Source organism: Bufo gargarizans, chromosome 2, assembly GCF_014858855.1.
Source record: "Bufo gargarizans isolate SCDJY-AF-19 chromosome 2, ASM1485885v1, whole genome shotgun sequence".
Lineage (NCBI taxonomy): Eukaryota > Metazoa > Chordata > Amphibia > Anura > Bufonidae > Bufo > Bufo gargarizans.
This window is the reverse complement of record NC_058081.1, coordinates 457719473-457742856: the sequence shown is the minus strand read 5'-3', so window position 1 is coordinate 457742856 and position 23384 is coordinate 457719473. Positions and strand designations below refer to the sequence as shown.

The 23384-nt window shown below is 37.5% G+C and overlaps 1 protein-coding gene across 1 annotated transcript; it reads left to right on the top strand.

Annotated features, from left to right (window-relative positions):
• The first annotated feature begins 15682 nt into the window (after positions 1–15682).
• On the top strand, positions 15683–18058 carry LOC122926034 (protocadherin alpha-3-like). The gene has a single exon (XM_044277424.1). It carries the CDS (start codon positions 15683–15685, stop codon positions 18056–18058), a length of 2376 nt encoding a protein of 791 aa, XP_044133359.1.
• Positions 18059–23384: the final 5326 nt, after the last annotated feature.

The window sequence follows — 23384 nt, the reverse complement described above, 5'->3', positions numbered from 1 at the left end:
ATTTACTTTAAGAAAATTCCTATGTTGTTGAACATATTCAAAGTAGTGCTCTTTTCATGCTATTTTCATTACTTTTATTTATAAGGTAAAGTGTTCTCCTGTTAAATCTCCATTTCTTGACAGATCTAAAAGGAGTTTGATGGACTCCATTAGAGTTTTAGTTCTATTAAGGCTTCAGCATTTTTGCAAGAAAAAAAAATTCTCTGCAACCTGCACAATTTTTTTTTCAAAAGGCTATAAAGTTATAAGCCAGTGAGCCCACAGAACATGGTCTGTTAAACAACTTAAGGAAATAGCTAAAGGCATAAGCACTATGGCTGTCATAATGGAACATCAATATAGATTTATGCTTAAGGCCCTATAAACATGAAAAAATCTCAATAGTTTGGTATTGAAGAGCCATAGGCACTTAGGAGGTAATTTATGAATGGATATACACAACTTTTGTGGTGTGTAACTGGCACAGATTCCGTCACATGCCATGTTGTGTCATATTGTCCGAATTCATCCTTGCTCATACTAGGTCTATAAACAGGGGCATGGCATAGGCGGTGAAGGGGTTGCCTGGCAGGCTTGTCTCATTCATCATCTTCTATGTCTGGTTTAGGCGTAGAGAATAGTCTGTATGTAAGACAGCAATTAAGCTTTTTTACATTTAAAATAGGCTCTGTATATGCCAAAGTTATGTAGAAGCCATTGCCTCTACATAACTTTGGAGAGCCACTGCCAGTGCATGCCCTTATTAGTGATCATTGGCAGGGGCTATATTCGTATTTGTGATATTTCACGAATATATGCAATTAGAGTGCTCCAATATATTCGCAATTGCACTAATCGACACTAATGATGCAAATATTTTGTCACAATACATGAGACTTCACATTTTAGCAGGTCTGCATATATGTATAGACAGCAGACCCTATTACACTACCTAACACACTGCACTACACCAGCTACACTATACCAGGATATAACCCACACTCTGTGCCACTAACTATCTGTGTTATATATATATAAGCTATCTAACTATCTATCTAATGTAGTGTGGAAAGCATAGAGCACAGCAATGACACTGCTGTCTCTCTCATAACTTTAAAAAACTGTAGAAAATGGCTGTTGGGGAGGTTCTTATATAGTAAGGGGTAGGCAACTTTCCTATTGGTTGCTAGTGATGTTGCTAAGCTCAGAAGCAAGAAGGGAGATTACTGATGAAAAAAAATCTAGAATATTCGAAATTACGAATATATATCGCTATATTCTAAATATTCACAAATTCTCGAAGTGCCTAGTATCAGTGTCAGTATTAATATTCACGATTCGAATATTCGCGCCCAACACTAGGATTAAGCAGGCAGAACATTATTTAGATTTTTGTGTATTTATCTTCTGGATTTTTAGCCATACCTTTTTTATTTTATGCCAGCTATAGTTGTGTTAGTTTTTTTTTTTTTTTTTTTTATGCATTTATTTTAATGGTGTTAGCTTTTAGTAATATTAACTTTACCAAAAAGTGACTTATATTTGTCAATTCATTATTATTTTTTTGCACCTATGCTATCACAGCTCTGCACATATCTATATACCATTATATTAAAGAAGAATATATCACTAAGTGCCACTGGCTCACTGTTAGCTTTTCTGCCTACCATCAACAAGATCCCAAGTTTAAGACTCAATATGGATGAAGTTTAGAAGAGTTTATAGACAGAGGCATCAGAGCATTGTCAGGGTGTGGGAGTGCCCATTCACTGATGCTCTATGCTAGGGAGTGTATTTAGGTATAACAGTGCATAAGCCTTCTGTGTAGGTTTTTCCTTTGATCTGTGTGAAATCATTGCACAGGATGAAATTCAGAGTATAGTGCAGCAATGAGCTCTTTAATTTCTAATAAGTCTTAGGATTAGCCCAATCTTGCCACATATAGACAATAGCTGATGTCATATTGTAGAATTGTCATTATTAGAGTTTCCTAGGAATCTTTACTAAGATCATGATTAGCTGAGCTATGTATTTATGGATCATAAATTAATACTTCTGTATAAACAAAAAATGTATAGTATAATAGATATCATAAAACATCTTATCCCTATACAGTAGGTCAAACTGTATAAACTAAATAGCTGGGTAGCTAAATAACAGATGAAATTCAATGTTTCTATATATGAGTCTATACTTTTTGGAGCAAAGAAAATGCAAACCCTTTAACCTGAAATAAACCATCCACTGAACAAATATACACAAAATTTACCATAGTTATTGTTGATAATAAATTTGATTATGCAGTTATGGTGTAGGTCTGCTGTGTCCAAAGCAAAGATATTCACAGATACTGAATATATTATGGCTATCAAGAAGTCATTTTCTCACTTTAAATGATTCATTACCGGAGTGTTTACCCCCTTTCTAAACAAGGACTTTTTAGTTTTAGCAATTGACCTATTTAACTGAAAATAACTAATTCATTTCTTAGATAACCTACATATATTTGATATTATTATTATTACTATAATTTTTTTCACGGGGCACATTAGACAATTCTTTTGTGCCATTAGATGACAAATATAATATTTAAAAAAATCTTTAAGAAAAAACTAAATTATAAAAAAGATTTCAAGACAAAACATTTCAAAATGTTAAACTTTTTTAATAAAGCAAAAAAGAAAAAAAGTGTATGGTTTTATATTTCACACATGCAAAGTCTCCTATACAATTGCTAAAATTAATATGCATATTGTGTGGGGAGAAAATGTGTGCATGTGTGTATGTAGTCTAATATACTGTTGTTAAAACTAGTAACTGTATATTTTTTTTTTTTTACATTTTATATTTTAACTTTACAGTATGGTGCCTAATGCGATCACAGCGATCTGCAGTGCCACAGAGGGCATCAGCTGATGGCAATGTAATCTGATGCTTTTATACATCGTGTAATAGTTAGGAGCTTACTGCCACAAGATATGTAGTTGTGCAGTAAGCAAAAGGTTAAAAAGCAGTAGCTAGCTTGTATCTTGAATGTGAAATATAGATTTTTACACATCAGCTCATAAAAAAGATTTCATGAAACTGGAGAAATTTAAAATAAAAACAGATAAGTTAATATGATTTATCAGAGCTATGAGGAAATGTTAAATGTATTCACATTAGAGAAGGAAAGGTGGGTATATGATAATTCTATTATAAAGGGTAAGTCATTACAATTACATGTTTTATATCATGTCTACTAGTATTATCATTTGAGAATATATAGATTAGACTTAAAATTGTGATTGCTAGTAAGAGGTCAGGAATTTATTTCAAACTCTATGAACCAATTCAGGGGTAGCATTTGCTTTACTCTTGGGATTGCAGTGATGTATGAATAATGGTAAAAAAAAACTAAGCATTACATGTTTTTTAATTAATTTGTCTTTTGTTTAAAAAAATGTATGCAGCCTTTGGAAATTTTCCAATACTTTGTATTTTTTTTTCTTTACAGTTCAAAAGTTTATACAATTCAAAAATTTAAAGATTTATAAACCCCCCTAAGAAAAATACTATTTTTATTCAAATATCATATGATATTTATGGATTATATATATATTTTTTGAAATTAGCTAAGTTTTAAAAAATTCCATTTGGCTGATTCGCCTAAATTTGTCAAGAAATTTGATCAGTTCTGAATTAATTTGTCATGAATCGTGATAAATCTGGTATAACCAGGCCCCTATGCCTAATTATATTCATCCCACTTGGTGATCAAATCTTAGTGTGAAGGCTTGGAACTTAAAGGGAACCTGTCACCGGGATTTTGTGTATAGAGCTGAGGACATGGGTTGCAAGATCACCCCTAGCACATCCGCAATACCCAGTCCCCATATCTCTGTGTGCTTTTATTGTGTCAAAAAAATCGATTTGATACATATGCAAATTACCCTGAGATGAGTCCTGTATGTGAGATGAGTCAGGGACAGGACTCATCTCAGGTTAATTTGCATATGTATCAAATCGATTTTTTGACACAATAAAAGCACACAGAGCTAAGGGGACTGGGTATTGCGGACGTGCTAGCGGCCATCTAGCAACCCATGTCCTCAGCTCTATACACAAAATCCCGGTGACAGGTTCCCTTTAAACTGCAGTGAGAGTGCAAGGGGAGAACATTGGGACTCTCCACCTTGGCTGGTCACAAGCCATCACTTCTCTAAAATGTGCAGAGTCAACTCCCCAGAAAGGGAGAGATTGCAGTACCAGCAACTTGGCCATTGGATGAGTGCACGCATACTGTTGTCTTTTAGAGACATCGGTAATCGATTTCCGTCTAAACAAGTGAAGAGGAGGAGGAGCATCAGGAGCTAAAGGCAACATTGAAGTTGATGGGAAGGAACAACAGCTTCCTTTGCTGACGATGGCGAGTAATGTTGAGCGAATCAAAGCCAAATGAATTTATTTCAATCCGAATTTCAGTAAAAATGTTGTTTCGCTACAAATCCAAATTTCCTTCCGTTTCGTGGTAACTAATCTATTTTTCTGAAACGGTGGTAAAAAAAACAAAAAACATACCCACCTCATCAATTTGCTTGAGGAGAGGCCATCGCGGCCATCTTGATTGAAGATACCACATGAAATCTCGCGCAGGGTGACATCACCATGCCAGTGCGCTAGCAGGGCGTGATGAGGTAATCAATGACCTCACCGCACCTGGCCAGTGTGATGAGATAACGCCATCAAGTCAAGGCAACAGATTTCACACAGTGTTTTCAATCAAGATGCCAGCAACTGCATCTCTACAAGCAAATGGATAAAGTGAGCATTTTTATTTAACCAGATTAACCCCTGAAAGGCCAAATTTATACCATCAGATGCTGCAATCAGTGATAAATGCGGCATGTAAAGGGTTTAATGACATAATTGCACCCACTACATATGATGGAATGCTCTACTTTATCACAAATCTGATTTCTTTGTGAAATTCAGAAAAGCAGCTGAATCGAATTTTTCATAACTTTACTATTGATGAGCCCTGACTGCTGGAGATGGAATGTTGCTGCATCAAGCTATAACACTAAATGAGTGGTATAGTTTTCCCATGACACTTTATAGTGACGCTCATGTGTTGATGCAGAGACATTGCACCCTGCCCACATCTCACCTTCTGCCCACATATCCTGCATACCACCATACTACAGTCCCCCAGCAACTTGCAGAAAAATGTCCACACTGCTCAGTATGGCATTTCCCCCCCACGACTGTGTGATGCTTTATTTTATGAACCCATGAACTGCTAGTGAGTTCCTCACAGGTTGTCTCCTGAGTAGCAGATGTTGTACCCCTCCCACTTTTAGCTGCAGATCTCCCACTGCTTCCACCCTGCTGTCTTATGGGCATGCTTCCACCCTGCTGTCTTATGGGCATGCTTTCACCCGGCTGCCATGTGCGATCGACAACATTGTCATCCACATCGGTTTGTTCATCACTAATGTCACCCTCATCTCATCTAATGTCTCTTGCACATGTCCCTGACCTCTCTCAACATGTGCTTCCACCTCTCTGTCATCTTTGGTTGTTGCATGCCTAGAATAGCTTGCAGCGGACCTCTCCTCCAAATCTGTGTTGGCTTATAGCTGCTCACTGTCCTCAAAAACTTATTGTCGCTGAAAAGCGGAGTAGCGCTAACAGCATGCCTTACTTGGCTAGCAGAAGGAGCAGCAAAAGAAAATGCAGGTTCATGACAGGTGAGAGCATAGGGGCAGTTCCTGAGCCATACCAACTAAGTATGTCAGAGGAACCCATCAATTCTTGGCTGAGTATATCTGTCATCACCTGAGATGATGTTGAAGAGTGAGTAAACCATTCCAGTACAGCTGGATTGTTGGTCAAAACGCAACCACTGGATGACAGTGACAGCTCTAGCCTGTTGGTGCAGGTGGTGCTCCCACCAACCCTTCTTCTGCTGTTACTTGTGCCAGCTTCAGCTACATTTTTGTCGCTGTCCGTTTCTTTTGCTGGCCCGGGAAGCTGTCTGTTGGCCATAGTGTACAATAACTGAATCAGAATGTAACAGATTAAGTATGAATTGCGCAGCAGGTGAACAAGATAAACGCAGAGATATATTAGACTGCCTGTTGAGACTAAGTCTGATGCACATTAGTCTATGTATAACAGAACAGATTAAGTATGAAGGGCACAGTAACTAAACAAGATGCATATGGCAATTACACTCGGTCTACACTGTCCTTGTACTGTTTTAACTCCAAAGCTCAGCTCACAGTGAAATGGAGGAGACTGAGTGGGATGAGTTTTTTTTTAAAGGGCTTTTGTAGCCATTTTAGAAATAATCTGATTTATTACCATAAAGTGCAATGAAATTAGGTCTTATGGTGATTCAAATTTTTGTTAATCTTCAGATCAAATTCCGCTTTGGATGTATCAATTTGATCAACACTAAGGTTTTGTAGCTACTGGTTTTAGAACTACTGTACAATAAATTGATAATTTTTCAATAACTATCTGTCTATTGCATCTGGGGTTCATGTGAGTGGTCGGATTTTATGTGCCATGGTCCACTCTCTCCTATCTATGAATTAATCTCCTTTGCTAGTAGTCCTCCCATATGTGTTGGATACCTGGAATGAGCTTTACCAGATGCCTGACAGAAGATCAATTCCCTAAACCTATTGCAGCATGGCTGCTCTTCCTGGTAAATGGGGAGCAGTTTTAGAATCCAGCTGGTGGCCTATGTGGAGTTCTAGAATCTATTAAGGATTGTTGCTTTCTTTTTTGTTGATCAAACTAAACAGCAGTTTATCTGCTTCACATAGACGTATTGTGAAGCAATGATATTTCAAATTTGGAGGTGCTTAAAATTACCAGCATAGAGTTAATTGCTGCATCATTGCTATCTTTATTTGATCAAGAACTGTGGCCTATTTATTTGTTAAAGTGTCAATAGACTGTCCTAAACAGTCCTAAACATTGTTCCTTGGCTGAGAAACAGCAACAATGATTTTATCTGTTTCTGTTTGCCTTTCCTGCCACTCTGCATGATCTGTTTCCATTGTCATGTCTGACCTAATCCTGCATGTGCCTCCCATAGTCTGTCTGTGTTATCATGCTTGTTTGGTCTCAGTTTAGTTTTTTCATGTTTTGTCATCCATTCTGGTGTTTGTGCTCCTTTTCCAGTCTGCCTGTTGACGGTGTCCAGTCAAGTGCTCCAGTGGCCTACATTCTAGTCTTAGTTCCTGTTCAGACAATGCCTATGATTTTTGTGTGTTTCCTGATTCCTGTGCCTCCAGGTGCTTGCACCAATGAGTCCAAGGGTCAACTTTCACATATACCAGGACTATCCCATGAGCTATGGGTCTGGTCACTAACCTTTAGCAAAGTCCGCATCCCTGTATAGGGGTTAAAGGATGAATTCCGGGGAGGCACCAGAATTATGCCCTTAAATTCTGGCCCAACATCATATATCTGTAATCTCAACACCGAAAAAGAAAAAGGACCAAGCACGATTAACAATATATATAAACTTTATTATGGTTCCCAAAAACAGGGGAAAATCCAATAAAATACAATGAAAAACAATACATAGGTGGACGAGAGACACACAGGGTGGGAAAGGATCACAAAATGGACGGCATGTAAAAACAATACATGGAAAGGTCAAGGGGATACTAAATAATTGATGAATACCCAAATGGAGTACATATTACAATGACCTCACCAAAAATGTGAACAAGATATTGGAGCCAAATGCAGTACATAAGTTAAGGTGCCAAGTGCAAAAAATACAATGTACATGGACAATAAAATGAACAATATAATAAATAGAAAATGACATAAATACCAAAATAGTGATCCAAAAGAGTCCCAAAGGGTGTTTCGCGTAAGCTTCCTCAGGGGGTGCGACACGTATTTAGTATCTGCTTGACCTTTCCATGTATTGTTTTTACATGCCGTCCATTTTGTGATCCTTTCCCACCCTGTGTGTCTCTCGTCCACCTATGTATTGTTTTTCATAGCATTTTATCGGATTTTCCCCATTTTTTGGGAACCATAATAAAGTTTATATATATTGTTAGTCGTGCTTGGTTCCTTTTTCTTTTTTGGTGTTGATACTTGGTATACAGGCCTAGTACGCATACTCACTTTGTGAGTTTTCTTTTATTGGTGTCATCTTGATCTATAATCTGTAACAAGCAGACAAACCTTCTGCTACTGTCTCATGTGAAGTGCAGACTATAACCAGTACCGGGTCCAGATTTTCATCTCTTGTAATTGAGAGGTTGTATGAAATTAGATGGAAAACCCTGGGAATGGATGACTCCTCAGAAGTATCCTTGGGAGAGATTTTGAAAACTGTAAAAAAAAAAGCAATATTTCTCTTGGTAATCTCACACTCATTGGAGGCATTATATCTGATATCAGCCTTATTAAAGATGATCTGTAAATAAAGAGGAGTAATATTTATCACGCAGAAGGAAACATTTCTGAATTGCAGCATATGGTCCAAAGCATTTCTTTCAGTCTTTAAAATGTGATTTTGGAAAATGAAGCCTTAAAACTGAAAAGTATTTGACTATAAGTATGTGAATGTTCTTATTTTTTCCAGGAGGATGTAAATTTGTGTATGCCTAGATAGATGCGCATATGAAAGGAATGTGGGTTTAGCAAATATGGTTAAAGGTTTATGAAATATGGCTGGGCAAATAGATAAGGGGGGAAAGGAAGGGCGAGAAGGAGCTATGGAGCCCAAAGGAAAAAATGTATCATTTAAAAAATTAACATTAATGGTTTTGGAGATAAAGTTAAATGTTGAGCAATATTTGATTTAGTCATTCAGCATCTTCCGGTGATTGTATGTTTGATTGAAACTCATTTGTCTAAACAAATAAGATTGTTTATGAAGAATAAAGAGACATTTGTCTAATCACAAATTCATTATTTTAAAACTTATTGTAGGGGAGTTAGTGTGAGTTAGTGTGTATTTTCACCATAAGATAAAATGTAAGTTGGTTAAGACTAAAATAAACACAGAGTGTTGTTATATCATGTAATATATCTGAATAACACAAGATGTATTTAAACATTTCATTATATCCCCCATAGTCAGCTAGAGTAATGGGATTCCTTAGTCAGTTTATAGCAGGGGTGCTCTACATTTGATCATGGGAGACTTAAATTGTATAATGGACTGTATTTGAATAGCATAAGGTTGGGATAGGCATAAGGCCATCCTTCATATAAGATAGGGCCAGGGGCTATTCATAGTATTCAGTATATTGGGCAGACTAGATAGGCCAAATGGTTCTTATCTGCCGACACATTCTATGTTTCTATATTTCTATGTTTGTTAACTTGGGAAAAAAATATCTTCTCCATTACAAAGACCATACCAAGATGGATTGAATTGCTATTTAGAGGTTTGGAGGGTGTTGAACCTATATAGAAGGCTTTCTCTTGCTATGTAGACTTGGTATTTTTCCCTAGAGTTAGTAAAATGACAAATTAGCTTAGGGGAGTTTCTGATCGTCATCCAGTTTCTATGATATTGACTTGGCATAATGAGAAAGGAAAGGAAGGTGGAAAAACTAATAAAGAAATATTTCCAATGTAATAAGTTTTTTGTCATTACCTCAGATACTTTGCGATTTCTTTAAGGCCTATCATAGAGGGATCTTGTTTAAAGAGATCACTGTACTACATAGGGAATATGATAAATTAGAGGAAGAATTAAGGAATCTAGTTATTGTATGGTTAAAGAGAGTTTATTCATTGCTACTCCCATTAACAACTTGCTTGAGGAGTGGGTTCAAGCGCAAAAGAAATCTAAAGTTATTCTTAATAAAGCCCAAAAAGAAGTTTCTTATTTTTTTTCTGGGTAGGAATACAGTATTTTGTTGAAGATGCTCCAACAGACTGTTGGAGACTGTTGGACTTGAAGAATGTTGTCAAAAAACGCTAACATTATAGTGTTAATTAGGTTAAAGGGTGGACAGCTTAGTAACAAATTAGAGATCATTAAAGGAAATGTTATTCTTAATATTCCTATATACTGTATATTGTTCCAAAGTAAATTATGGAGAAGGGGAGATAGAGATATATTTGTCTCTTATTGTTTTCCTTGCTATATTGGATGGACAAAGTGAGGTTGTTATTGCACCTATTATTTTATGGAGTTAAAATAGGCTTTTGAGGAAATAGCTAAGAACTCCTCACTGGGTTAAATATGAAATAAACAGAAAAAAGGGTCCATCCTTTTGCCTAGGTTGATGGATTTACTTAGTAATACAAAAGGATTGCGCTGCAGGAGAGAGTTCTTTTTCTATTTCAGTCAATTCTTATTCTTTTATATTTGGAAAATGTCTTCAGTTAATAGGACCACATGCACATATCAATCTCAGCAATGGCATTGAAACCTGAAATGAAGTGAAAAACCGCACTATGGTGTAGTATGTTCTCAATAGTTACCGCACCTTATGAATAGATTATACTCACAAGACTCCACTGAGGGCGCGCGTGGATAGAAGTCTGGTCGGTATCCTCTACAGGAGAGCTTCACGGGTGCGATGGACGTACGCCTGGAGCCGTCGGTTAGGCTGGTGTTAATCTACACCGCGATCAAGAGGGGTGGGATGCCACTTAACTTTTACTTCCAAAGGTAAGATTCCAATAGTGAACCGCACGAATGGAGGTCTCGACGGTGTCCTTTGTAAAGGAACTCTGTAGATGTAGTCGACCCAAGCCTGGAGCCTGCGGCCGGGGAACGTCCAGGGAAACCAGCAGCATGACATCCTTTAGGGAGTGAGGACCGGATGTTCCCCGGCCGCAGTCAGATCTTTGAAAGTGGAAATCTGGTGTTATCCCTGACAAGCGGCATTCCGTTCATTGGATTGCAGTTTTGTTCTGAATATCTGTTGAACCGACGGCTCCAGGCTTGGGTCGACTACATCTACAGAGTTCCTTTACAAAGGACACCGTCGAGACCTCCATTCGTGCGGTTCACTATTGGAATCTTACCTTTGGAAGTAAAAGTTAAGTGGCATCCCACCCCTCTCGATCGCGGTGTAGATTAACACCAGCCTAACCGACGGCTCCAGGCGTACGTCCATCGCACCCGTGAAGCTCTCCTGTAGAGGATACCGACCAGACTTCTATCCACGCGCGCCCTCAGTGGAGTCTTGTGAGTATAATCTATTCATAAGGTGCGGTAAGTATTGAGAACATACTACACCATAGTGCGGTTTTTCACTTCATTTCAGGTTTCAATGCCATTGCTGAGATTGATATGTGCATGTGGTCCTATTAACTGAAGACATTTTCCAAATATAAAAGAATAAGAATTGACTGAAATAGAAAAAGAACTCTCTCCTGCAGCGCAATCCTTTTGTATTACTATATTTTGTGGACTCTTTTGCTCACATTGTCCTTGGATTTGCAGCGCTAGAGGGGCTGATATCCTATACAGAGATTTTATTATATTGTCTTGATGGATTTACTTAATGATCACCTTATTCAAGGTGCTTTACCTACTTCTATGAAGGAATTGGGCATTATATTAGTTTTAAAGAACAAGGCAATGGACTGGCATAACTAGCATAACTGCGGTGCTACCAGCCTCTTCAATCAAATTCTGGATAAATAGCAAAGAACAGGGGTGGTGGTATAAAACCTGCAGAGCAAAAGAGGTGTATCTGCCAATATATCTATTGAATACAGATTTAAAAATCTTTGTTAGAGTGTTGGCCCTTAGGCTCTCCAAGGTTGTTGGGGACTGGCTGAGGCTAAGGAGAAATTGTTCCAGTGATCCAAACAATTAGAGGTGCTGTGACGCAATGTCACGTCCCCGTCTGGATCTTATTAAAAAATGACTGTCAGTTTAGAAAAAATGAACCACGTCTAATCAGGGAACAGGACATCCATATCTAGTCGTTCCTGTAGCCCTTTGGAGACCACAGACTCTAATCACCCCCTGCTGAGATCACCTCACACCTCGGACAGCTTCTAAGTAAACCCCAGCCCATGCGTCTCCTGCCCACCTTGGAACCATGAAAGTTAAATGCATGCTAGTTGGCCCTTCCTTGCAGCCTGCTCAATTTACACATCAGAAGCAGAGATAGCTGGGAGGGGGAACGCATCGGAGAGACATGTGAACCGTGCTCTGAGAACCCCAAAAAGCATATTGGGGCAATATGGAATTATGACCCAAAAATGTAGGTACCCTCAAAATGCACCTTTCACCCAGAGGAACCAGGAGAGTCCAAACTTGACAGCTCTGGGGTCTTCCTAGACTGGTAAATGGGTTACTAGTCACCTGGAGGGGAGAGAGGTGGGGTGTCACCCATAGAATCGTCCATAAATTCATGGGTGACCCAGCATAAGTGCCTGGTTTTTCACATTTATTACGCTGGCAAAGTTATGGGCTATTTTTGTAAAATTATGGAAAACTGGCCTGGCCAGCAGCAGGGAGGGGCAAACAAGCCCTCCCAAACCCTCCTTCAGGAACACCAACTGTGCAGCCCTTGGCCAGCGATTGGCTGGGCCAATCCCCCTTACCCTCCCACAGAATGGGGCATAAAAGTCAGTGCGCAATGGGAGAGGAGAGCTTTTCGCCCTGTGGTCACATCGCTGATAGGCTGTCCGTTGGAACGTAAGTTCGTGCCTGGATTTTGCATAGGCAAATTCCAAGATAGTATTCCTCTTTTTATCCCAGTTTATTTTCCGCATGCTTCCCAGCTTGCTATTGTAATCTTTTTCTGTAAATTTTTGTATGCATTGTTTGTTTCACTTCTGTGTTACTTATAGCAAAAGATATTTTCATATCTTTTAAATTGTCTCTCTCTTATTGCTCTAAGCCCCACTGCAACAAAGTACTCGTACGCCCTGAAGAGACCTACCTGTCTTATAGTAGACTGATATTAGAGACATAACTGTTTTTTGACTCGATTGGTGTTAGCTTGTAGCGCGATAGTGGGGCTGATCTGTGAGTGGTCCGAACCCCTATCCCTACAATTATAGAGTTGTTCACCCATGAACGTGGTGGCAGCAGAAAATAAGGTGGGAGATTCAGAATTACCCAGTCAATCCTGGACCGGATTGACTGTTTGGGTAATTCTGAATCTCCCCCCTGTCACGGTCCACCCTCGGTTGGGCTTTTCTCCACGCTGGGGCGTCCTGGCAGTCAGAAGTCTGATTTAAACGGGGGTGGTCGTGACAGGTGCTATATTAGAGACTGAAATCTAGAGGTTATGATGATGGTCTCCTGTGACATACCATTGATCTGAAGAGATTGGATAAAAGAGATTAATTGTAAATAGGGAGAGAAGAGATAAAAATAAACAAAAATCAGAAGCATGGGTCTCTTTTGTTACCAAAACCCAGTTATAGTTGCCAATTTACAAAAATAAAAACATTGTTTTAAATATGTCACTACCTATATGTATAATAAGCAATCTAAAGGGGTGTACAACCAACCAACTTAAATAGGCCATATGACTAGTTTTAAATAATCTATATATAAAGGGTATATAGACAAAGGAGAGGATCCTGATTCTTCAATACAAACTGAGATTCCTGAGAACAGTGTAAATAGAAACTAATCAGATATGCCAATAGTGACCAAGACTCTAGTGAATAATGTGAATGGTGCTGCATCAAACATGGCATCTCCCATTAATGAGTCATTTGTTTTTAATTGTTATAATTAAGTTTTATATAATTTCATATTGTGCGGGTCATGAGTAGCCAAAACATGTATACCAGGGAGTAAGGTCTTGTATATGGATTTTTTTTGTATTCTTTTTAGGAAATAAACCATTGATTTTATTGGACTGTTTTTGGTGCTGGATTTGTTATGCTACATTTCTCCCCTGGTGTGTGCTATGGTGAATGGGGAGACAAGAAGACTAAAAGTACCCTAGATGTTTGTTCTCGAAAGGCTTCATATTTTCATATTTTATGGAATTGCTTTTTTATTATTGGACATAGGTTTATGATATTATTAATAATAGGTACTCTATACATTGTCTTCCTTATTATCTAATTGCTATTCTTCCAGTAAGCCTGATATTAACTATTAAAAGCAGAAAATAACCTCAATGCTTAAAATATTTTTAGCCCTTTTTCTACTAATAATATGAGTCTGGATTTACAATAAGATCCTGAGTATTTCTTACCTGCTATCTCTGACAGATCAATTTACTATCATTATATTCTTTTAGACCTAGACTCAAAAATTTGAAATGGAATGGTCTCACTGGATTTGTTGTTTATTTGTTAATTTGTTTCTTTATTTTTTTGTTAAATTTCCAATTTAGTGCTCTCTCTTTTTCACCCTTTTTAGGTAGGATAGGGTTTAGCATACATTTTTGAAAATTATTTATTATGGTTAATTTATTAATTTTTGCATAATGAATATTATATATATATATATATATATATATATATATATATATATATTGTATCTAGCTATATACTATTCATTTTTTCACAATAATTGCATACTATTACCATTATTTTTTTCAAAATAATGGCATACTATACCTTTTAGTATTATCAAATATTTTTTTTCTTAATGTTCCTAACTCCAATACTGTAACTTAAACATTTAGACCATCTGGTGTTTCAGGTTTACATTGTATTTAAGCTTAAGCATTTTTAAACCTTTCCAGACATACTGAACATCTTAAATGAACTTAGAAAAGAAGGCTCACATAGGGACTGATTATTAATAGAACTAGAATGATTTGACCAATGGTCGATCACATTATACACTGCTCATTTCCATGGTTGCAACCACTCTGTAACCCATCAGTGGTGGCCATGCTTGCACACTATATAAAAAAAACACCAGCCTATGTGGGCTTCGACAGGCCACCAGACAGGCTGCCACTTTTTCCTATAGTGTGCAAGCACGACAATCACTGATGGATTGCAGGGAGGTCATAACCATGGAAACAAGCAGAGTATAATGCAATGGAAAAATGGATCCAGGCAGCAAAGGAGTCAATATGGACAATTACAATATTTTTATAAAATTCTCTACATTATAAATGCCACTTGCTGAGGTGACACAAACTCTTTAATGCTAAAATCACAACTGTGGTGATATACCATTCTCTACACCAGTGGCACTGGACGGATTCCATTAAATATAATGTGGCTCATCTCCACTATGGATTCTGGCATTCTTTCTATTCCTCCATTCTGGACAAAACATATAACAGGATTATATATATATATATATATATATATATATATTTATTATATATATATATATATATATATATATATATATAATGTTATATAGAGAAAGAAAAGAAAATAATTTAAAGATGGTTGATTAGAGGTGTAATACAATTATTCAATGTACATTTTAGGAAAATGAATTAATTATTACAAAATTAATTGATAAAACTATATTATGAACATTACATTGCAAAAATGTATATCAATTATTGCATATACAATAAAAAAAAAAAATATATATATACCTTGCGTGCATTTTAGAAATTGAACACTGGATGGCACTCCACACCAACTAATAGCAGAAAGGAAAGAGGAAATGCACTCTCCATCATGAAATTAAATTCTTGCTGTATGGATACCGGCCATCATAGATATTTTTTTCCCCATGTTTCTCGTTCTCCCATAAGCTTTAGTGCCTTACTTGGACAAAATCATCTTTACCTTAACTGATTTAAAAAAAATGTTCTATCAGAGAGAGGATTTTCAAGCAAAGGGCAGATTTATCCATTTCTTTTTGCTACACATTTATTGGGATGTTGTCCTGAGTCAGCTCCATTATATCATTCCGGAGGAATCTAAGCATGGCACCTTTGTTGGAAGAATTGCTCAGGATCTTGGACTGGATATAGGTGAGATTAATTTCAGAATGTTACATATTGTCTCTAGAGATGAGAAGGAATATTTCCAGATTAATCTACAGAATGGGATCTTGTTTGTTAAAGAGACAATAGATAGGGAATGGATCTGTCCAATTACACCCTTCTGTATTATTCATCTGCAGGTCATTGTAGACAAGCCTGTGCAGATATATCGTGTAGAAGTAGAAATAGAAGATATAAATGACAATAGTCCAGTATTCTCCTCAAGCGTCACTAATCTTGTCATATCAGAGCTCATACCTCCAGGTTCCCGTTTCCCATTGAAGATAGCTGCAGATCCAGATCTTGGAACAAATTCTGTAACTAACTATGAGCTTAGTGGAAGTGATTACTTTGCATTGGATTTTCAAAAATATATAAATCAAATCAAGTCACTAGATCTTGTGCTAAATACAAATTTAGACAGAGAAAAGCAATCTGTTTATAATCTGACCCTTACAGCTTATGATGGAGGAAAACCAAGACTGAGTGGCAACACACATATTCTTGTTAATGTGGAAGATGTCAATGATAACGCTCCTTTGTTTGATCAGCCTTTTTACCAGTGCACTGTTAATGAGAATGCTGTAGAAGGAACTTTAGTATTCAAGTTAAATGCTACTGATTTGGATGAAGGTAAAAATGGAAAAATACTATATGGATTTAGCAATATGGTGTCATGGGAGGCGAATGAAGCATTTATCTTAGACAAATACACAGGGGAAATTAGAGTGAAAGGCAAATTGGATTTTGAAACTGCTAATATGTATGAAATTCAGGTTGAAGCTATTGATCATGGAGATGTTCAGCTAATTGGACATTGTAAAGTTTTAGTGACTGTTGTGGATGTCAATGACAATCCTCCTGAGATGACAGTGACATCACTCTCAGTTCCTGTTCCAGAAAACTCCTCGCAAGGAACCATAGTTGCCATCATCAGTGTTCGTGATAAAGATTCAAGTTTAAATGGAAAAGTCAATTGCTATATTTCTGAGTCTTCACCATTTAAAATAAATCCAGCTTTTATGAGTGATTTTTCTTTGACTGTGAATGGACCTTTGGATCGAGAAGTGAAAGATGAATACGAAGTTATAATTACTGCCAGAGATGAAGGTTCTCCATCTCTATCTATCTCAAAAACTATTAAGATTGTTATAAGTGATGTCAATGACAATGCCCCAAGATTTGTCCAGTCAGTAGACACAATATTCATTAAGGAGAACAACCCACCAGGGTCTCATATATTTACAGTATCAGCCTATGACCCAGATATTGGGCAGAATTCTTTCATTACTTATTCAATTAGGGAGCGTACGATTGATGGGATTCCCATTTCCTCTTACATTTCTATTAATCCAGAGAATGGAAAGATTTTTGCTTTAGTTTCATTTGACCATGAACAGATTGCATATTTCCAATGCTATATAAAAGCCACTGATGCTGGCCTACAAGCTCTAAGCTCTAACCTTACTCTAAACATTTTCATTGAGGATATTAATGATAATGCTCCTACATTTACCCGACTTCATTCTGAACTAACAATTAAAACCTCCAGGTCAGCAGAACCTGGGCACCTGATAACTAAAGTGAAAGCCGTAGATCTGGATTCTGGATATAATGCTTGGACATTTTATAAATTAAAGGACCTTGGAGGATCTGGAAAATCTCCTTTTGCCATAGCCCATCAAACTGGAGAAATTACTTTAAAAAGGTCATTGACAGATTCAGACAATGATGAGCATAGATTGTATGTAATTGCTCAGGATCATGGAGAACCGTTTATGACAGCAGAGACTCAAATTGTTATATCTGTGGTGGAGTCTGGAGAAGAATTAAAGTTTGATAATCAAGAAACCAAGGTGACTTTTGAAGTGTTTTCTGATGAAAATATTTACTTGGTTGTTGCAATCTGCATCATATCAAGTATTTTTCTCATTACTCTAATTGTGTTTAGTGTGTTAAGATGGCAAAAGTACAGAGATGAGGTGAATGAGCTGAAAGAAAATTACAAGATCTGTTCCAACACTGGAGGGAGCTGGATGTATTCTCAGCACACTCAATATCAAATAAGCTCCAATTCATTGCGACCGAAAAGTGACTTAATTGTCTTTACTCCGAATAACTTTCAAACACCAGGGAATGAAGAACAAGTCAATCCACAAGGGTTCATTGTAAACTCCTCCTATAAGGTAAGGTAAAGTAAATGCAATATCTGGCATCATTTTGTCATATATTTTAGTATGTTTTATAAAAAATATATATTAAAAATATCACATTATATATAATACATTTCATAGGTAAAAGCCAATGTAACTCAATATTTGCAAAGTTGGGCTATATTTTTGCTAGAGGCATCTCTTCTGTTAATAGCTTGTCATGCTATAACTGCTCCTTTTTTTATAAGTCAGTAGATCCCATATGGTTTTGTCAAGTGTCTAGTAATTTCAGAAGCAAAAACCTCTATTTAGACTGCATTCATTTTGTAATTAACATACTAAAAAGTGAGATAACCTCTAGCAATCCACCTTAATGTGGACTTGTGGAAAAATAATACTTCTGAATTAGACTGATGCTATACATTTATTGTTCGATCTCTCCTATTCAAACAATAAAGATTATACTGAAACTGGGCTTCCCAAGCTTTTTGTTCTGTGGGCTGTAGCAAGAATATAGTGATGTTGCACAGTTGTAGGCATAGTACTGTTGAAAAAAGATATGTTTATCAAGTTGAACAAAACGGTAGGGGATTTCGATAAAAGAATGGGTTATAACCCTGTGGCAGAACCGCTTCCTATACAGCTCTGCTACATCTATCATTGCCAGTACCCTCTAGCCCTGTGGCAGAACCGCTTCCTATACAGCTCTGCTATATCTGTCTTCGCCAGTACCATCTATCACTGTGGCAGAACCGCTTCCTATACAGCTCTGCTACATCTATCCTTGCCAGTACCCTCTATCACTGTGGCAGAACCGCTTCCTATACAGATCTGCTACATATGTCTTCGCCAGTACCCTCTAGCACTGTGGCAGAACCGCTTCCTATACAGCTCTGCTAAATCTATCTTCGCCAGTACCCTCTAGCACTGTTGCAGAACAGCTTCACATACAGCTCTGCTACATCTGTATTCCCCCCCCCCACTAGCACTGAGGCAGAACAGCTTCAGATACAGCTCTGCTATATATATATTATATATATATTACCTCATAAAAGAGCGAGTTAGACTGCGCATTTCTATACAGAAGGTCATAGCTTTTTTTTGTATTATTTAGTAGCCATAGCTTTTTTATTTTTTTAACCGATTTTCTTACATAGGGGCTAATATTTTGTTGGATGAGATGACGGTTTGATTGGTACTATTTTGGGGGGCATACACCCTTTTGATCAATTGGTGTTGCACTTTTTGTCATGGTAGGTGACAAAAAATATATTTTTGGGCACATTTTTTTTACAGTGTTCATCTGAGGGGTTAGGTCATGTGACATTTCTATAGATCCGGTCATTACGGATGTGGCTGATACCTAATATGTATACTTTTTCTTATTTATTTAAGTTTTATACAATAATAGCATTTTTTAAACAAAAAAAATAATGTTTTAGTGTCCCATAATCTGAGAGCCATAGCTTTTTCATTTTACAGCCGATTGTTTTGGAAGGGGCTCATTTTTTTGCAGGATGAGGTGACGGTTTGATTGGTACTATTTTATGAAGCATACGCCCTTTTGATTGCTTGGTGTTGCACTTTTTGTGATAGTAGGTGACAAAAAAATGTCTTTTTTGGCACTGATTTTATTTTCATTTTTTACAGTGTTCATCTGAGGGGTTAGGTCATGTGAGATTTCTATAGAGCCGGTCGTTACAGACGCGGCAATACCTAATATGTATAATATGTATACTTTTTTTATTTCTTTTTAGTTTTACACAATAATAGCATTTTTGAAACAAAAAACATAATGTCTGAGAGCCATAGCTTTTTTATTTTTTGGCCAATTGTCTTAGGTAGGGGCTCATTTTTTGTGGGATGAGGTGACGGTTTGATTGGTACTATTTTAGGAGGCGTACGCCTTTTTGATTGCTTGGTGTTGCACTTTCTGTGATAGTAGGTGACAAAAAATGTCTTTTTTGGCACTGTTTTTATTTTTATTTTGCTTTACAGTGTTCACCTGAGAGGTTAGCTCATGTGATATTTTTATAGAGCTGGTCGTTACGGATGTAGAGATTCCAAACATGTTTAGGGTATTTTCTTTTCTTAATTTTTACTGAATTATAAAAGTGTGTATTTTGGAAAATGTTAGATTTTTGTTTACTTTTTCTTTTTTTTTTTACACTTTTGAACCACTTGGTTCTTGAAGATCCATTGAGTCTGATGTCTCTATAATACACTGTATAGTGTACTGTAGTGTACTTTCTATTACACTGATCAGGCTTAGATATACCATGGCAAGCCGGATACCTGTGAAGGCGTCCACTTCCCATGGTAACCATCAGGGATGACACAGCAGCACAGCACCCGATGGGGGGAGGGAGCTCCCTCCCTGTTAACCCCATCCATACAGTGGCCCCTACGGACCGCGGGATGAAAGTGGTTAATGGCCGACATCAGTGCTAGCATGGGGCATGGGGTTCCGCTCGGCCATCCTGAAATTGAAAGGAGGGGTCGGCACAGTTATACACAGCAGTGCAGCCACGATCTTCTCACAACTCACTGAGGAGATCAGGGCTGCGCTGCTGAACGCTGAGATTGGTCACTCAAATCCGATAGCTCCCCTCCTCCTCCGCTGAGTTTCCACCAGTCTGTCCCCCTACGGCCGAGCTGCATACAGAGCATGTGTGGCTCTGTATCAGACGGCTGTGAAGAAAGAAGAAACGCGCAGTGTGCACGCTCTCATGTGAATCACCGGCTGCTTGGGTGAAAAGTAAGTGCGGTCTGCGCAAGCGTGGCCCATAGATGCAGCCGTGGAATGGTGGCCGTATCTATGGGTTGTCAAGTTTAAACAATAGGATAGGAGGGAAGGCAATTTATCTAAATGGGTGCATTATAAAAAATAGAAGCTATTTAGATAAATGAAGTATGGCACCAGTGTAAACTTTTGATACATGATCATCAAAATGTGAATACCCCTTTAATGATTTTCTGTTCTAATAAATTATTTTACCCATTTTTGAAGGCGTCAAATTTTCCTGCTATTACCAAATCCTGAGCTAGCCTACTCCACACATTCATAGCTTTTATCATAAAAAAAAAGCCTTATAATGTCTGGAGCTTGACTAAATATATTTAATTCCTTTCTATCTTTCCTAATTGTCAAGACCCTCTATTTTAATTAGTTTAGTTGCTTTTCTTTGTACTTCTTGCAACTTCTGTGCATCCTTTCTATGAAGTGATGAACAATTCTGATCTGCATATTCCAGATGAAGCCACACTAATTATTTGTATAAACAAAAGACAAATTTAGTCAGCACATCCTATAGTATAAATTTTCATGTGCATATGCATGTCTTCATAGTTGAAAATATAAAAATAAAAACATAGATTACACAGACTAATACTTCATTCACTTAACAAAAATATATATGGGTACAGTCATTTGCAAATATATTTTGATCCAAATCAATTATGCCCATCCACCCTGCCAAGGTAACCCCATTTGGATGGGAACTTACTCCGTATAAAACCTCTTCTTGTGCCCACTAGCATCAAATGAATTCAGGGAGACTAGGCTCAACATAAATACTGAACCTTCTCTATATAATGTCTTTCCTTGTGCCAAATAGCCTCTAGTAAATATAAAGGAGACATGCTCCATATATACAGTACAGACCAAAAGTTTGGACACACCTTCTCATTCAAAGCGTTTTCTTTATTTTCATGACTATGAAAATTGTAGATTCACACTGAAGGCATCAAAACTATGAATTAATCACTTCCGACACTTGGATTGAGTGGTGTGGAAGAAGAATGGCTCCCCTCAGGTAGCCCTGCTCCTACCCCGCTCTCCACAGCATGATGACGGGTACAGATTGTGGTTTAAAGAGAAGGAGCATATTGCTTAAAAGGAAGGTAAATCCACAATACAAACACCACTGCCTTCTTGTCTTACTGCTAACAGACATGCCACTCCCTGAAGAGCCATATACTGATGGTGAAACGCATTGGAGAAGTATAGTTAGCAACTGAGAGAGATTTATTAGTCTAGGCCTAAGGTTCCAGTTGTCTGGGGGTCTCTTGTTTTAGAGCACGTGCTCCAATTACAGCCATGCTAGCTACTGTATTTCCTATTAGCAAGACTAGCATTAACAGGACCAGCATATGTAGGCTTGAATATAGGAATATAGGGATCACCTGCCTACTTGACCGACCTAGCCTTCTAAACTACCGGTTATACCTAGCCAGACTTACTGATCTTATTTTGAATACAGTTTACCTCGTTCCATAAACAATTATTTTAGTTACTATAATGAAGGTTAAGTTTCATATAGAAAAAGGAGAACTCAGTATTTAATCAGATAGCCTTATTAACTCTCTGGGCACTTAATGAGCGAGCAAACCACTCACCAAATTTTGCACACTCCTTGTGACAACTGGCCTCAAATGAATAAAAGGAAAGCAGACTACAATTATATACTGCACTAATAAAAAATAAGAAAAAATAAGAAAAGATACAAAACATACTGCATGATATGATAAATGAATATGCGGATGTATATGGCTATGTTTATAAAAGAAAAATCACAGAATCAAAAATAGCCTATGGAAAGGATGAGTTAGGGGTGCACGACCAAGATGAAGCTAGCCACACCTCCAATTGCATACTGCAAAAACAAAAGACAAAATGAATAAGCACATCCTGTAAAATGAAGTAAATGTGTAGGTGCATGTCACCGTAGCTGAAAACACAAAAGTAAAAGGAAACACAATGCAACTGCATTAGTGAACTAATCCTATATTAAATATATACAATGAATATGAGATACTTAGCAAATAAAAATCATGTGTGTACATCCACCACTTCAATAATTTGTAAAGGGTTAATATTACACCCCTGCCCTGTGAGCCTGTGCCTCTTTAAATATATAACAGTATTCTGCTGACTATAGTACTAATTTACATGGTACTCTGTTTTACCCCCCAGGAAATATATTGCACGTTAATTATGAAGAAACAGATGCATATCTTTATATTTATCCACATTGAATCTCATTTGCTAAGTAGATGCATAAACTCAGTGTTCAACTAAGGCCTCATGCACACGACCGTTGTGTGCATCCGTGGCCGTTGTGCCGTTTTCCGCTTTTTTTCGCGGACCCATCGACTTTCAATGGGTTCGTGGAAAAATCGGAAAATGCACCGTTTGGCAGCCGCATCCGTGATCCGTGTTTCCTGGCCGTGAAAAAAATATGACCTGTCCTATTTTTTAACGGCCAACGGTTCACGGACCCATTCAAGTCAATGGGTCCGTGAAAAATCACGGATGCACACAAGATTGTTATCCGCGTCCGTGATCCGTGTCTGTGATCCCTGTCCG